This window comes from Hyalella azteca, unplaced genomic scaffold (genome assembly GCF_000764305.2).
Source record: "Hyalella azteca isolate HAZT.00-mixed unplaced genomic scaffold, Hazt_2.0.2 contig6695, whole genome shotgun sequence".
In the NCBI taxonomy this organism is placed as follows: Eukaryota; Metazoa; Arthropoda; class Malacostraca; order Amphipoda; family Hyalellidae; genus Hyalella; species Hyalella azteca.
Genome location: NW_025936849.1, coordinates 19,607 through 37,329, shown reverse-complemented (window position 1 = coordinate 37,329; position 17,723 = coordinate 19,607). Strand labels below are relative to the sequence as shown.

The 17,723-nt window shown below is 50.6% G+C and overlaps 2 protein-coding genes across 2 annotated transcripts; one reads left to right on the top strand and one right to left on the bottom strand.

Annotated features, from left to right (window-relative positions):
- Positions 1 to 482: 482 nt before the first annotated feature.
- On the bottom strand, positions 483 to 884 carry LOC108678858 (keratin-associated protein 21-1-like). Its single transcript, XM_018167353.1, has one exon. It carries the CDS (start codon positions 882 to 884, stop codon positions 483 to 485), a length of 402 nt encoding a protein of 133 aa, XP_018022842.1.
- A 3,565-nt stretch (positions 885 to 4,449) lies between these two features.
- LOC125178051 (DNA N6-methyl adenine demethylase-like) lies at positions 4,450 to 12,152 on the top strand. The gene is made up of 2 exons (XM_047880965.1): positions 4,450 to 4,585; positions 10,714 to 12,152. Exon 2 carries the CDS (start codon positions 10,734 to 10,736, stop codon positions 12,150 to 12,152), a length of 1,419 nt encoding a protein of 472 aa, XP_047736921.1. The 5' UTR covers positions 4,450 to 4,585; positions 10,714 to 10,733.
- The last annotated feature ends 5,571 nt before the right edge of the window (positions 12,153 to 17,723 follow it).

Here is a 17,723-nt window from a genome sequence, read left to right as displayed (position 1 = left end):
CATAACGTCGGTGACGCTGTGATGCCGCACGCGCTGCATCAGGCAAGTTGAAGACAACGCTTGTGCGTGACGTGTTGAATTGGATAATATTATCATTAAATCAACAACTGTCATATTCGTATTATTATGTCAAACATTCGTCCACTATTCAACGTTGAGTACGTAAATGCCACCAAAATACAGGTTTGCATTCAACACAATTTCTAAGTTCAACCGAAGTCCGCACACTCGACTTTATATTACGGTCGTTAGCCACCTTATTAAATAGCTCAACATCGAGCTAAAACTTCAACTTAAACAGCACTTCAACGTTGCTCTTAGTTCTCTGTGTCAACGTTGAACCTAGTTTGTGAGGAACACAATGTCAACTCTGCCCATAATGCGAACAGTCCCGCAACAAACATGGGTTGCTGACATCATAATGAGAGCATCCTAAGAGGTCGCGTGGTTGCCAAGTATTGGCTGCAGATTCACTGGCAAAATTAGCTCTGTTCTGATTGGCCGCTCCATGCGTGGCCGGCGATGGCGCGGCCGTAATGCCCAGCAGAGGCCACGTGGGGGCAGCTGCGGCGGATATCCGGTGCCTGCCCATCACGGCCCGTGCCCAGACCGGGCCCACATAACGGACCCGTGACCAGACCGGGCCCACATAACGGCCCTGTGCCCAGACCGGGCCCACGTAACGGACCCGTGCCCAGACCGGGCCCACATAACGGCCCCGTGACCAGACCGGGCCCACATAACGGACCCGTGCCCAGACCGGGCCCACATAACGGCCTCGTGAACCGGGCCCACATAGCGGACCCGTGCCCAGACTGGACCCACATAGCGGACCCGTCACTAGACCGGGCCCACATAACGGCCCCGTGCCCAGACCGGGACATGACGGGACGGTCTGAGGGAATTGAGGGGACGTGGTGCAGACCTGACCCTCGCTGTCATTGGCTTTGGGACGGTGGACGACGAAGGCGGTGCATCAGCGTGATTATGGAAGAAGATGTCTAAAAGTTATCATGAAGACTGGCTTCCCCATAGCTGAAAATGTCTCCAAATGCCCTCGCTTTCCTTTCCCTCTTCCCACCCCCGGTCCTCCCCAACCCTAATACCCTCAACATCCCAACGCCTTCCCTTGTTTCCCCTCGCTTGCACGGCCGTTTCCGGCACCTCCTCTGATATTCCCATGACTCACCTCCCCTCTTCCCCTCTTCCCCACTTCCCTCACTCTACCTTCCCTCGGTGTCATCTCGGCAGCCAGAGGCGGTTTGCTCCTGTCTTTCTATAGGCTCGCTCACACGAGGGGAAATGTTCCCCTCACCTCCCCTCAAATCAATGTCAGTGCCGCGACCTTGCAGCCTAGGCCGAGGGGAGCAGCACGTGCGCCCCCCACGGGGGCAGCGGCCCACTGACCTCCTTACGGCCTACATCCCCACCACACCCACCACCATCATCATTATCACCACTACCGCACCATCACATCATCACCCCATATCATCATCCCTCGTCACTCCACCACCTCCATCATCACCACAACTACAAGCAAATGACGTTGAAATAACGTTTATTCAACGTGATTTTAACGTCAGATGACTGGTGAGAGATCATCGTCACCACTTCTTAAACTCACCATCACCACCAGGGCACCATACCCGTACACTGACCACCGCCATTTATCGGCGGCCATCGTCAGTTATCGGCGGCCACTGTCAGTTATCGGCGGCCACCGTCAGTTATCGGCGGCCACTGTCAGTTATCGGCGGCCACCGTCAGTTATCGGCAGCCACCGTCAGTCATCGGCGGCCACCGTCAGTTATCGGCAGCCACCGTCAGTTATCGGCGGCCACCGTCAGTTATCGGCGGCCACCGTCAGTTATCGGCGGTCACCGTCAGTTATCGGTGGCCACCGTCAGTTATCGGCGGCCATGACGCCGCTTTCCCTGCGTTCGTTGCGTGCGTATAAACGAGCGCATGCGTCAAGGCCGCGCGTAACGAGCGCTGCCCTCTGACCTGCGAGGCGACGTGCGCACCGACGTACATATACGCAGGCGTCATGCGTCTACCTAACACAAACGTTAACACAAAGTCACAAACACATATACAAGCGTGTTAACACAAGCGTGTTAATACAAGCGTGTTAACACAAGCGTGTGATGAGGAAGAAGATTGCGTAATTGCGTACGCGTATCAACGCTCCGATAATTTGGCCGCGTGAAAGTTCCGCAAATTCGTATCGCGTAATTATGGCTTCTTACGCCGTCGTTTACGCAGAACTGCGCGACCCTCATCGATAATTCGCCTGCACTCAAGTCGCCTGCACACAAGTCGCCTGCACTCAAGTCGCCTGCACACAAGTCACCTGCAGCCAAGTCACCTGCACCCAAGTCGCCTGCACCCAAGTCGCCTGCACTCAAGTCGCCTGCACTCAAGTCGCCTGCACTCAAGTCGCCTGCACTTAGGTCGCCTGCAGCCAAGTCGCCTGCACTCAAGTCGCCTGCACCCAAGTCGCCTGCACTCAAGTCGCCTGCACTCAAGTCGCCTGCACTCAGGTCGCCTGTTCGCCGGCACCCAAGTCGCCTGCACCCAAGTCGCCTGCACCCAAGTCGCCTGCACCCAAGTCGCCTGCACCCAAGTCGCCTGCACCCAAGTCGCCTGCACCCCAGTCGTCGACAGGAGAAGGCAGGAGGAGGCATTATAAGGCTACACGCCTTATACTTATAAGGCTACATGCTCGAAGGAGGTAGGAGTAAGGATGAGCCAGGACGATGCAGAAGGAGGATGAAGGAGACGGGAAAGACAGATAGAGACAGGAGAAGGTAAGAGGAGGCTGGAATTAAGAGGCAGCATGAGGCAGAGAGAGGCGGCAGGATGAGGCGGTAAGAGGCAGGAGGAAGCGGTAGGAGAAGGTTGGAGGAGGCATGACGATCGAGGCATGCAACAGGAGGCCGGAGAAGGCCAGAGGAGCTAGGTACGAGAAGATAGGAAGAATCAGAAAAAGGCAGGAGAAGGCAGTAGAAGGCAGGATAAAGTAGTATAAGGCGGGAAAGGCAGGAGAAGGCAGGAGAAGGCATGAGAAGGCAGGAGAAGGCAGGAGAAGGCAGGAGAAGGCAGGAGAAGGCAGAAGAAGGCAGGAGAAGGCAGGAGAAGTAGGGAAAAGGCAGTAGAAGGCAGGAGAAGGCAGAAGGCAGGAGAAGGCAGGAGAAGGCAGGAGAAGGCGAGCTAATGCAGAAGAGGCAAGAGAAGGCAGGAGAAAACGAGCTAATGCAGAAGAGGCAAGAGAAGGCAGGAGAAGGCGAGCTAATGCAGAAGAGGCAAGAGAAGGCAGGAGAAGGCGAGCTAATGCAGAAGAGGCAAGAGAAGGCAGGAGAAGGCTGGAGAAGGCAGGAGAAGGCGAGCTAATGCAGAAGAGGCAAGAGAAGGCAAGAGAAGGCAAGAGAAGGCAAGAGAAGGCTGGAGAAGGCAGGAGAAGGCAGGAGAAGGCAGGAGAAGGCCCCCAAACTCGCCAGATCAATGACTGCTGCGCGACGCGCTTCATAGAAAGCGATTAACGCGGTGCTAGTGACCAGCGGTGCTAGTGACTAGCGGTGCTAGTGACCAGCGGTGCTAGTGACCAGCGGTGCTAGTGACCAGCGGTGCTAGTGACCAGCAGTGCTAGTTAGTAATCAGCGGTGCTAGTGACCAGCACTGCTAGTGACCAGCGGTGCTAGTGACCAGCGGTGCTTATAGTGACCAGCGGTGCTAGTGACCAGCACTGCTAGTGGCCAGCGGTGCTAGTGACCAGCGCTGCTAGTGACCAGCGCTGCTAGTGACCAGCGGTGCTAGTGACCAGCGTTGCTAGTGAATTACGAATTTGCGACTGAATTAAAAATGAACCCAAATTTTGATTTGTAGTTAATTGGACCCGTCTGATCACCAAAAATAAGCATTCTGAGTCAGCCAGCGTAGTCAGCCAGCTGAGCGCAGTCAGCCAGCTGAGCGCAGTCAGCCAGCTGAGTGCAGTCAGCCAGAAGAGCGCAGTCAGCCAGCTCAGCGTGTCAGCCAGCTGAGCGTGTCAGCCAGCGGAGCGTGTCAGCCAGCCCGCCGCCAGCGTCAAGCAGCATCTCAGGTAGTCCAGCTGAGCATGTCTTTCATGCGCAGTCTTGCATTACTGCGCGTGTTGCGCTCGCCCCGCAGATTTTCGTTTGTGCGCAATCTTTCTAATACATATTCATGTGTTGACGCACATTTATCTTTGACGCAGCCATCTGATTAATCGTTTCGTAGGATTCAATTAAAGTTTTAATTAGTGCATCAATATCGAGACGCGTCCTGCAGTTCGAGGAATCCTGCGTCAGCTGAGGGCATCACCGCCGAGCGCCGTCAGCCAATCAGGCGCGAGTGTCAGCAACTTCAACTCAGGCGCCCAATCGTGAGCATCGCGCGTTGAGAAATGCGTCAGTATGCGCTTGGCGCGAGTGCAGTGAGGGTGTTGCGCGCGCTGCCTCCAGTCACGACGCTTCCTACATGTGCAGTGAACTTGACACGTGCGCGCTAAAGATATTCCTACAACATCGTAAACCAGCTTCTCTGTATGGGACTTCCGAATAAAAGTGTACGTAGTCTTAAAGTGTCTCTTCGATTTTTTCCAGAAATATGTTTCATAATGTGCATTTCAGGCGGCAAGGTTAGCGTCTGCATTTCAGGGTCAGCGACTGCATTCCCGACGAAATGTTGAATTGCCGTGAGCAGAGGCTGCTCGTTAGTGTTGAATTGCCGTGAGCAGAGGCTGCTCGTTAGTGTTGAATTGCCGTGAGCAGAGGCTGCTCGTTAGTGTTGAATTGCCGTGAGCAGAGGCTGCTCGTTAGTGTTGAATTGCCGTGAGCAGAGGCTGCTCGTTAGTGTTGAATTGCCGTGAGCAGAGGCTGCTCGTTAGTGTTGAATTGCCGTGAGCAGAGGCTGCTCGTTAGTGTTGAATTGCCGTGAGCAGAGGCTGCTCGTTAGTGTTGAATTGCCGTGAGCAGAGGCTGCTCGTTAGTGTTGAATTGCCGTGAGCAGAGGCTGCTCGTTAGTGTTGAATTGCCGTGAGCAGAGGCTGCTCGTTAGTGTTGAATTGCCGTGAGCAGAGGCTGCTCGTTAGTGTTGAATTGCCGTGAGCAGAGGCTGCTCGTTAGTGTTGAATTGCCGTGAGCAGAGGCTGCTCGTTAGTGTTGAATTGCCGTGAGCAGAGGCTGCTCGTTAGTGTTGAATTGCCGTGAGCAGAGGCTGCTCGTTAGTGTTGAATTGCCGTGAGCAGAGGCTGCTCGTTAGTGTTGAATTGCCGTGAGCAGAGGCTGCTCGTTAGTGTTGAATTGCCGTGAGCAGAGGCTGCTCGTTAGTGTTGAATTGCCGTGAGCAGAGGCTGCTCGTTAGTGTTGAATTGCCGTGAGCAGAGGCTGCTCGTTAGTGTTGAATTGCCGTGAGCAGAGGCTGCTCGTTAGTGTTGAATTGCCGTGAGCAGAGGCTGCTCGTTAGTGTTGAATTGCCGTGAGCAGAGGCTGCTCGTTAGTGTTGAATTGCCGTGAGCAGAGGCTGCTCGTTAGTGTTGAATTGCCGTGAGCAGAGGCTGCTCGTTAGTGTTGAATTGCCGTGAGCAGAGGCTGCTCGTTAGTGTTGAATTGCCGTGAGCAGAGGCTGCTCGTTAGTGTTGAATTGCCGTGAGCAGAGGCTGCTCGTTAGTGTTGAATTGCCGTGAGCAGAGGCTNTGCGGTGGTCGTAAGTGGTGCGGTGGTCGTAAGTGGTGCGGTGGTCGTAAGTCGTGCAGTGGTCGTAAGTGGTGCGGTGGTCGTAAGTGGTGTGGTGGTCGTAAGTGGTGCGATAGTCGTAAGTGGTGCGGTGGTCGTAAGTCGTGCAGTGGTCGTAAGTCGCGCGGTGTTCGTAAGTGGTGCGGTGGTCGTAAGTTTTCGATGCTCGTAAGGCTCGCTGATGATTTGTATGATTCACAATGATGTACATACGACGTCGTAAGCATCAGGCTTACGAGGCATCGAATATTCTACGGAAAACTCAACATCACGACAAAATGAATGCAAATGTTAATGAAATAAATGGACTTCAACATGAAAGTTCAAAACGCACAAACAGGAATTTGACTTTTTCGTTGTCTCTACAGAGGTTGTTTAATTTAAGTAAGCTTTATTTTGATTGCTATAGGTTTCTTGCATTTAACGGCTATTTAACAAATTGTTTTGTTATCATATACACTGTTAGAAAAAACGGTGAAAAAAACGGTCCCACCGGCGTTCTAGTGGCCGGTCGCCCCGTGAAAATAAACGGTTTCTCCGTTATTATCAGATGTTTTACGGTTTTCTAGTGTAAAATTAGAATAAGAACGGCGACGCGATGTTTCTTTTCACGTTCCGACCGGCCACTGAAACGCCGGTAATACCGTTAACGGGAATTTTTCTAACAGTGTACGAACGAGTGTTGTATGTATGTCGTTTGAATATGTTGAACGGCTATCTTGATTATTTTGTATTCTATTTAGGCAGCTTTTTGAATAGTTTTTTGTTGTTTAATTCGTATTTTTTGTACGAGATGTTTGTTTTGCAGCTTGTGTAAAAGTTTAAAGCTGTCAATTACAATTCCTTATCGATCGTTTGTATATTAGTTTCACTAGGATTAATAGTTTCAGGTCGCTTTGCAAGTGAATTTTTTACAAGCTACAGCTCAGGCTTTTCAAAACTTAAGATACGTTATTTTAATGTTAGGCTACATATAACAAGCTGTTTCATTAATTGTGTTGAGCAGCTGTTCCTATAAGGCTGCTTTTATCAGTTGAGCAGCTGTTTCTGTAGGTTCCTTATATCTGTTGCAGCAGCTGTTTCTATAGAGGTTGCCCTCATCTGTTGAGCGGCTGAATTTCGAAACAAAGCAATCGTTGTTTTTACATTGTTTTATCTTTCCTAGATGTTATTTTTTCGATGTTGTAGACGTTTACTTCTATGGTTTTTCTTATACAAATCGGACAAGCTGCACGTGGACATGTTGCAGGCACGCTGCACGTGTGGGTCAAATCTTATAACTGATATCTGACACACTTTTACCTGTCTGATTGATCTGAAATTTTGCACACTTGTGTGAAGTCAGAGGCAATGCATGAATCAATTAACAGAATAAATAATTTTGAAAAGAAATTTATATATTAAAAAAAATTTATATATAGGTATTCAAAAAATTTAAAAGGTAATTTTTTTAATTTTTGAAAATTAGATGAGAAATTCATTGTACATCTGTAAGATTGGAGATACTGGATTCTTTGGAAGTGTTGTCTTTAAAAAGTAGTTTTTAAACGTATATTATCAGATTTAACTTTCTCAGGTGAGTCGAGTGGGGCGCAAGTTGGACGTGAGTGGGGCGAGAGTAGGACGTGAGTGGGGCGAGAGTGGGGCGAGAGTAGGACGTGAGTGGGGCGAGAGTAGGACGTGAGTGGGGCGCGAGTGGGGCGAGAGTAGGACGTGAGTGGGGCGCGAGTGGGGCGTGAGTGGGTGCAGGTTGCAGCGTGTTTGGTAGGCCGGGCAATTAAGTGCAGCCTGCAGCCTGTAGGCCTACGGTCTGCACAATATCTTTATTGAGGTCGTTAGGAGCTTTACGATGTGACGCCGCACCCCCGACGGGGAGAGGTTTACCCTCAGGGGGGAGGGGGGTATGGGAGTGCGTACCCTCCGGGGGGGAACGACTTGAGTTTACTTCCGCGAGGAAAATGCCGGCATTCCCCATTACGTCGATCACTATCTCGCTAATCATCATGACGCCAATCACTATCGCGCCGATCACCATCGCGCCAATCATCATCGCGCCAATCACTATCGCGCCAATCACCACCGCGCCAATTATCATGACGCCAATCACTATCGCGCCAATCACCATCGCGCCAATCATCATGACGCCAATCACTATCGCGCCAATGACCATCGCATTAATCACCATCGCGCCAATCACCATCGCATTAATCACCACCGCGCCAATCACCACCGCGCCAATCACCATCGCGCCAATCATCATCGCGTCATTCATCATCGCGCAAATCACCATCGTGCCAATCACCATCACACCAATCATCATCGCGCCAATCATCATCGCGCCATTCATCATCGCGCAAATCACCATCGTGCCAATCACCATCACACCAATCATCATCGCGCCATTCACCATAACACCAATCACCATACTGTCTGTCTTCGTCAATCTGGGTAGCGGCAGAGGGTATCGGCAGGGGTAACCAACAGAGGGTAGCGTCGGAGGATAGCGGCCTGTCTCTTATACACATCTAGATGTGTATAAGAGACAGGCTCATGGGCAGTTGCAACGAATGGAATACACAATTTAAGCAATTTGGGGAAGGTTTAGGCCTTATATAATCATTTCCATTGACTAGTTTTCATGTGTTCATCTGAAGNGTGAACCCTTCATTGATACCCTTCAATATTTCCTTCTTTATTCCATTCAGTATTTCTTTCGTAATTCCTCTCATTCCGCGCGACAAAGAATGTTGCATTTACTGGGGTATTGTTGTTATCTTATTGTAGCCATTGAACGGGCGGCGTTCAGCCGTCCATGAGATGGCTGACGTTCAGCCGTCCATGAGATGGCTGACGTTCAGCCGTCCATGAGATGGCTGGCGTTCAGCCGTCCATGAGATGGCTGACGTTCAGCCGTCCATGAGATGGCTGACGTTCAGCCGTCCATGAGATGGCTGGCGTTCAGCCGTCCATGAGATGGCTGACGTTCAGCCGTCCATGAGATGGCAGACGTTCAGCCGTCCAAGAGATGGCAGACGTTCAGCCGTCCAAGAGATGGCTGACGTTCAGCCATCCATGAGATGGCTGACGTTCAGCCGTCCATGAGATGGCTGACGTTCAGCCGTTCATGAGATGGCTGACGTTCAGCCACTGCACTCTGCACCGCTCAACAAAATCAACCTACTCGCGGAAGCTCCAACCCACAATCTCGGTTTGTTTTGTGTGGTTAGTGTTATTTTTGCTCAAACCAACGACTTTTTGGTTTGCAACTCGCGCATGCTTTGGCCGCCAATACGCCGGCCAAGATTCATAACTGTGGCTGGCGTAATTAGCGCTGTAACTAATTGACGGCTAAACAAATGACGACTCAAAGCGCCGTTTGCGGCAGAGCACACAGTGCCCCCCCCCTCCTGAGGGTGCCCCGCTCTGCAGTTGCTGGCAGTTTTTTGCTGGCAAATTCCTGCTACGGAAATTATTTGCTGGCAGTTGCGGCAAAATTCTTGCCGGTGTAATTATTTGCTGGAAGCTGCAGCTGGTAATGAGGGCTTTAAGAGCGGCGTGCTGGGGAGGGGGAAGGGAGCGTGCAGGGGGCGACGCCATGCGGGGGGGGGGCGTGCTGGAGGAGCAGCGCCAGACGATGTGGCTCGATCTGAAGTTCATAATTTTTTTAGCGCCTTTTTCCAGGGTGCATGGTTTACTTGATGCTGTTTTCTAAGCTGCATGGTTTGCTTGACTCTCTTTTCTAGGGTGCATGGTTTACTTGACGCTCTTTACTAGGGTGCATAATGTACATGACGCCCTTTTTTAGGGTTCATGGTTTACTGGACGTCTTTTCTGTGGTGCATAGTTTACTTGACGCTCTTTACTAGGGTGCACGGTTTACCTGACGCTGTTTTCTAGGGTGCATGGTTTACTTGACGCTCTTTACTAGGGTGAATGGTTTACCTGACGCTTTTTACTAGGGTGCACGGTGTACCTGACGCTCTTTACTCCCGTGGCCCCCGTCTGCCGAAGCGGCCCGCACGCTCTCGCTTTCCTGGGTTCTATTATCAAAACTCGCTCCAGTGCACGTAGCCGCCTAAGTACATGTACCGTTCCAAGTACACGTAGCGGCCTAAGTACACGTAGCGTCCTCGCTACACGTAGCGTCCTAAGTACACGTAGCGGCCTAAGTGTTCGCAGTAGCCTAAGTACACGTAGCGGCTATTTTCTCGTCTGTGATTGGGTGGTTCTGCTCGAAATATTGTCAGTAATTGGGTGACGGAGTTAGCAAGGTTTTTTTGATTGTGCGGCCTGACGCACATGTGCTGTGTTTATCCCATTGCTGATTTAGACTGATGCTGTACAGGATTTAGACTGATGTTGTACAGGATTTAGACTGATGCTGTACAGAATTTAGACTGATGTTGTCCAGGATTTAGACTGATGCTGAACAGGATTTAGACTGATGCTGTACAGGATTTAGACTGATGCTGTACAGGATTTTGACTGATGCTGTACAGGATTTAGACTGATGCTGTACAGAATTTAGACTGATGCTGTATAGGATTTTGACTGATGCTGTACAGGATTTAGACTGATGCTGTACAGGATTTGGACTGATGCTGAACAGGATTTAGACTGATGCTGTACAGGAGGAGATGAGTGACGCGCTGGTATACGGGATGACTTTTTGTAAGATCGACACTGTTCCCTATAGGAAACCGTGCTTTATTTCTGCTTTATTCCTATACAATAGTGATGCTGTCTCCTCGCATCCTGATACGTTGCAGCCCCAGGTCACGCTGGCGTACCGCCTTGGTATTCTTCCGCCCAGGCGCGGAAGACACTCAGCTGTCCCAAGGCGACTCTGAGTGGCTCTACTGTACACGTGTTTTGCTGACGCTGCACGCGCAAAAAATTGGCTCGCCAATTGTCTAATGTTTTATAATCTAATAATGTTATTCTCGCGTTTGTCCACCAGGAGAAGCACGCGCCCCCCTGATGGAGCTGGGCGGCGAAGGCTTGTCCGGTCGACTCCTGGACACGCACAACCTGCTCTTCGGTGAGCCTTCTTCTTCCTCACCTTACCCACCGCTTCCTGATGCACACCTCCGCTTGCACCACAACCCACCACACCCGCCCACCTCCGCGGCCCACCAGGACCTCCACACGGGGTCTACCTACAGACCTTGGGAGGCTGACCCCCACCATCACTCGCATGTGTTGGTCCACCAACCAACCCCCCTGTCCATGGCGCAACACTACGCCACGGCCACACCCTTCAGTGAGGGAGGGTATCCACACCACGTCCACCCAGCATACCCCCCACACCCATCGCATGTAGCTGCACATCACCCAAAACTGCCCCCATTCACGGCCTTCTCCCCGGAACGTGGGTCTCCACTTCCCTCTTTTTCCACCTTGCCGTCCCCTCACGCGCGCTACCCTCTCGTACCCGCCCCGATGCAGGCTCGGCACATCCCCACGGTACAGCAGCAGATGATGGATGAGCGACAGATACACATGCTCGAGGCAGCTAACACCACAAACCACACCACTCCTCATCCTTCCCCGGTTACTCATCCTCAGCCTTCCCCTGTAACTCCGCATCCTCATCCTTCCCCCGTCACTACTCATCCGACTCATCAGTCCCCACATACGCCTATTGCAGTTCCTCATCCTCCACACCCCTCCCCGGCCACTCCAGGTGGCGTTGCTCCCTCTCATCCCCAGCCTTCCCCAGGCTCACAATCTACCATCCCCGCAGCAAGTCCTTCCCCAGCCTCCTCTACCACCCACCTCACTGGCCCCGCGGACCTACAACAACTCTCTAACAACCACAACATTGCCGGTAACGCCAACGGGCTGGAGTCTTTCAACAACGGAATTGTGTCTTCCGCCTGCAATGGGGCGAATCCCAGCAACGGACTCAACGGGCTCAACGGGCCAAGCCCAAGACGTCCGTCATTGAAGCGATCGTGTCGGTCCTCTAACAACGACGCGAGTTTCTCCGACGATACCGCTAGCAGCGACGCCTGCGAGGAAAGTGGACAAGTTGCAAGCATTTCGTCCAGCGGCGGTCCACCTGACCCGACATCGTCGGCCTCAGGAGGTCGGTTGTCGGGCCACATGCCCGACTCGTCCTCCCGCATCGGGCATGGCCAAAGTAACGGGGATGACGGTGACACGGGGGCTTTTCGCCACCCCCCACAGCAAGCGGCTCCCCCTTCCACTGACGATCCTCCTGAAAAACCCGTGAAGAAAAAGCGGAAAAGATGCGGCGACTGCGCGGGCTGTCAGAAGAAGGACAACTGCGGCGACTGCGCGCCCTGCAGGAACGACAAGAGCCACCAGATCTGCAAGATGCGCCGCTGCGACAAGCTCATCGAGAAAAGGGTGAGTACGACTAATAAATTATGAATACAACTTAGAGATTATGAGTACGGCTCATTTATGTGATTGGATTTAACCTGAGGAGTCTGGGTGATGAGTACAACTTTTTATTGGTACTATGGGTAATGCTCACTTCTATTCGTACATATTATCTGAGTTGTGTGGGTGGTGAATACTACGTATGAATGCATGAGTGCGCCTTACATGTGAGAGTAAACAAAATTAAAAGCTTACATGCATACTCACGTCAAGCGTACAGTGACTCACGTCGAGCTGTGCCGCGACTCGTGACGATACGGTGCGTGTAACTCAGCAGTGAAATGAACACGGGAGTTTATCAACACTAACATGACGAACCTCGCAGTCCCCTATTTAAATGAATAAATACGAATAGAATGTTAGAATATATACCTACGTCCTCAACACGTCCCGACACGTTGCATAAACTCAACATGCTTCAACATGTCCCTAGCACGTCAATGACACGTCACATTGAGGGCATGTCAAGGTCACAATCATCAGTCAATTAAAAGCGCCATAGGTTAGCGGGTTCCCCACAGCTTCAGGGGCCGCAGCCCCAGCAGCTCTGCGTCCAGCAACCCCGAGGAGGAGAGGCTAACGTGTTTCTGGACGGATTGTCATTTGTTTTCTGGTTTCTGTTGTCTTCAGAAGATTGTGGCAGTAAATCAAATTATTGCTTTGCTTGGCGAATTTTTGTTCGTTATTACCACTGCACTTTTGACTCTGCCGAAAACAATTTTCTTCTTCTGCTGCTGCTTTTGCTGCACTTCTAATCTATGCGGCCTTTTTAGGGCATTTTCTCATTTATGGAAAAAAATGCGCTATTGTGCTCGCCATGTCCGTCCGTCTGTCTGTCCGTCTGTCTGTGACTTAACGTTTTCGTCGATGAGAAAATGCGCTCTCTGTCACTCACTGCATTGAGTACTGAGTTATATATTTTTTATTTTTTCCGTAATTCATAACTTGTGTTCGCTCGATCTGTTACTGCGTGACGTCAGCTTATTTTCTTAACGTAAGTAGCTACCGTTACGTCTGCAACGTCAGGCAACTGCGGCAGCGTCAGCTCAGTATTCTTCCCCTCGTTTCAATATCCCCAAGCCCTCCCCTCTTCCCCATGTCCTCCCCCCTCCCCCACGTACATACCTGAGGCACTTCCTTCCCCAGCTGTCCTTGCCGCCGCGTGTGCGCTGCCTCCCCACGCCTCCCCATCCTCCTCACGCCTCCCCTTCGTCTTCCCTCACCGCCCCTCAGCCCCAGCCCCCTCACATCATCCCAAAGCAGCTTCCTGCCCCCCCTACCCTCACCTCCCCAACTCGTGTATTTCTGGTTTTCTGTATATCATTGTGTACGTATATTGTGCACGACTGTACAGCAGCGGCATGTACAGCAGAAGCTGTACAGTAGCGGCTGTACAGTAGCGGCTGTACAGTAGCGGCTGTACAGTAGCGGTCTTACCCTCAGTCCTTGTTACCCTCAGTCCTTCTTACCCTCAGTCCTTCTTACCCTCAGTACTTCTTACCCTCAGTCCTTCTTACCCTCAGTCCTTCTCACCCTCAGTCCTTCTTACCCTCAGTCCTTCTTACCCTCAGTCCTTCTTCCTACCTTCGACGTGTTACCCTCTTTTCCAACCATTTATTTACAACACTTCTCTTTAACTTCACTTCTTGTCTGTCTGTCTGTCTGTCTGTCTGCTACAAATCTTGTAATCGAAATTTAATACACTTCTACTTATCCTGTCTCTTATACACATCTAGATGTGTATAAGAGACAGTACCTATACACTTATAATATCGTAATAAATNACCGCGCCAATTATCATGACGCCAATCACTATCGCGCCAATCACCATCGCGCCAATCATCATGACGCCAATCACTATCGCGCCAATGACCATCGCATTAATCACCATCGCGCCAATCACCATCGCATTAATCACCACCGCGCCAATCACCACCGCGCCAATCACCATCGCGCCAATCATCATCGCGTCATTCATCATCGCGCAAATCACCATCGTGCCAATCACCATCACACCAATCATCATCGCGCCAATCATCATCGCGCCATTCATCATCGCGCAAATCACCATCGTGCCAATCACCATCACACCAATCATCATCGCGCCATTCACCATAACACCAATCACCATACTGTCTGTCTTCGTCAATCTGGGTAGCGGCAGAGGGTATCGGCAGGGGTAACCAACAGAGGGTAGCGTCGGAGGATAGCGGCTGAGGGTAGCGTTAGAGGATAACAGAAAAGTATAGTGATAGAGTACAGCGGTAGAAGATAACGACAGAGGTCAACGGCTGAGGGTAACGGCTGAGGGTAGCTGCAGAGGCTAACGACAGAGGGTATTGGCTGAGATAGCCTTAGAGTAGCCTCAGAGGGTAGCGGGAAAAGGTAGTGTGGTTGAGGGTAGCGGCAGAGGGTAGCGGTAGCGACCGCGGAAACGGCTTACGGAAACGGCGCTGAGCGATGCGCTCCCCTATTGGAAACTGAAGCCGAACTATCGCCGCCCCGCGGGTGTAGTTCAGCTGACGCCGCGTGTAGACTGGCGTGTTGATTAGCGTGTAGACTGGCGTGTTGTGAGGCGTGTATTACAAAGTGTTCACCGATGTGTTGTCTTGTAACCTTATAATAAGTTTAGGACTTCTCAGTCCACTGTCACGCTGATGCGCCGCCTTCGTCGTCCTCCGTCTCCAACTTATCGATAGGCAGGTCACCCCGCCCTCGGGTCGTGCGTAAACGAAGGCGGTGCATCAGCGTGAGCATAGACGAGGACGTCCTAAACTTTTGAACATGGCGTTAAAAAAAAGTTTAAAAAAATTAAGAGATTGTAAGTTCATCAGCCAATCATTGACGGCCTTTCAAGCAAAATCCACCAATCATAGACAAGAGAATAGAGCGTAAGTACTTACGTTCACTTAGCGAATTTTGAAAGTATGGCCCCAGGTGTATCGAGTGAGTTGACACTTGGAAGCTGGTTTGCGTGTAGCGTGTAGTAGACACGTGCAGCAGCGTGGTGATGCTACACGCTAGCGTGATGCTAGGGTACAATATTGTTGCCACAACCCACTGCGCGCTAAAATTTACACGTTACACGCTACAAACAACATGTTTCAAAATACACCTTTTCACACAACACGCTACACCTTTTCACGCAACACGCTACACCTTTTCACACAACACGCTACACCTTTTCACACAACACGCTACACCTTTTCACACAACACGCTACACCTTTTCACGCAACACGCTACACCTTTTCACACAACACGCTACACCTTTTCACTCAACACGCTACACCTTTTCACACAACACAACAAAAGCGCTGCCCATTCAACTCTGCCGCTCTTCACACGGATCACCTTTCCCGGGAGGCCGTCGCGTGTGCTGCCCGTAGGAATACCATCGATACCTTGCATTGTCCGTAGGAATACCATTGATACCTTGTATTGCCCGTAGTAGAAACATCGATACCTTGCGCTGCCGTACGAATACCATTAATACCTTGAATTTCCGTACGAATACCATTGATACCTTGCATTGCCGTAAGAATATCATTGATACCTTGTATTGCCGTAAGAATACCATTGATACCTTGTATTGCTGGTAGCCGCCCAAATCAGTAACGTAATTCTTATGGCTCTACATGTGAACCCTTCATTGATACCCTTCAATATTTCCTTCTTTATTCCATTCAGTATTTCTTTCGTAATTCCTCTCATTCCGCGCGACAAAGAATGTTGCATTTACTGGGGTATTGTTGTTATCTTATTGTAGCCATTGAACGGGCGGCGTTCAGCCGTCCATGAGATGGCTGACGTTCAGCCGTCCATGAGATGGCTGACGTTCAGCCGTCCATGAGATGGCTGGCGTTCAGCCGTCCATGAGATGGCTGACGTTCAGCCGTCCATGAGATGGCTGACGTTCAGCCGTCCATGAGATGGCAGACGTTCAGCCGTCNCTAGGGTGCATAATGTACATGACGCCCTTTTTTAGGGTTCATGGTTTACTGGACGTCTTTTCTGTGGTGCATAGTTTACTTGACGCTCTTTACTAGGGTGCACGGTTTACCTGACGCTGTTTTCTAGGGTGCATGGTTTACTTGACGCTCTTTACTAGGGTGAATGGTTTACCTGACGCTTTTTACTAGGGTGCACGGTGTACCTGACGCTCTTTACTAGGGTGCATGTTTTACTTGACGCTCTTATCTAGGGTGCATGGTTTACTTGACGCTCTTTACTAGGGTGCATGTCCTTGACGCTCTTTTCTAGGGTACATGGTTTACTTGACGCTCTTTACTAGGGCGCATGGTTTACTTGACGCTCTTTCCTAGGGTGTATGGTTTACTTGACGCTCTTTTCTAGAGTGCAAGGTGTACCTGACGCTCTTTACTAGGGTGCATGGTGTACCTGACGCTCTTTACTTAGGTGCATGGTGTACCTGACGCTCTTTACTTAGGTGCATGGTGTACCTGACGCTCTTTGCTATGGTGCATGGTTTACGTGACGCTCTTTACTAGGGTACATGGTTTACTTGACGCTCTTTACTAGGGTGCATGGTTAACCTGACGCTTTTTACTAGGGTGCATGGTGTACCTGATGCTCTTTACTAGGGTGCATGGTTTACTTGACGCTCTTATCTAGGGTGCATGGTTTACTTGACGCTCTTTACTAGGGTGCATGTATTACTTGACGCTCTTTCATAGGGTGTATGGTTTACTTGACGCTCTTTTCTATACTGTGCATGGTGTACCTGACGCTCTTTGCTACGGTGCATGGTTTACTTGACGCTCTTTTTTGGGGTGTGAGAATTATTTTTCGCTCTTTTCTCGGATGCAGGACTTGTTTGAAAATAGTTTGAAAATAGGATTTTTCTCGTTTAGCAGGACTAAAAAATAGTCTCGGACTATTTTCAAGTCTTTGGTTTACTTGGCATTCTTTTCTAGGTTGCATAGTTTATTGTCGCTCTTTTCTAGGGTGCAAGGTTTACTTGGTACTCTTTCCCAGGGTGCATGGATTGCTTGGCACTGTTTCTGGGGTGCATGGCTTACTATAGGATTTCTTCTCTAGGGTGCATAGTTTACTTGGTGCTCATTTCTGGGGTGCGTGGCTTACTTAGCGCTCCTGTCTAGGGTGCATGGCTTACTTATATTTTAAGGGGTGCAAGGTTTAATTGACGTTCTTTTGTGGGATTCAAGGTTTAATCGCGGCTCTTTTACAGTGAAGAATTTCCCTCACCTCTGCCTACTCGTACTCTGCAATATTTCAGCCTAAGGCATTTGACAGTATATTGGTCAGCAGTGAATAATATTACTTAGAGGGAATCGGCGTCAGGGGAAGGCCGCTAGTAACCTGACGCCAGGCAACCACCACGGATGCCAGCTGACGTCATCGCTGACGTCACCGTTCGCCTGTGTTGCCATGACGACGGCGTCTCTCTTAGTGCACACCATGCGAACATACAAGCCAGTTGTACACACCAGTTGTACACACCAGTTGTACACACCAGTTGTACACACCAGTTGTACACACCAGTTGTACACACCAGTTGTACACACCAGTTGTACAC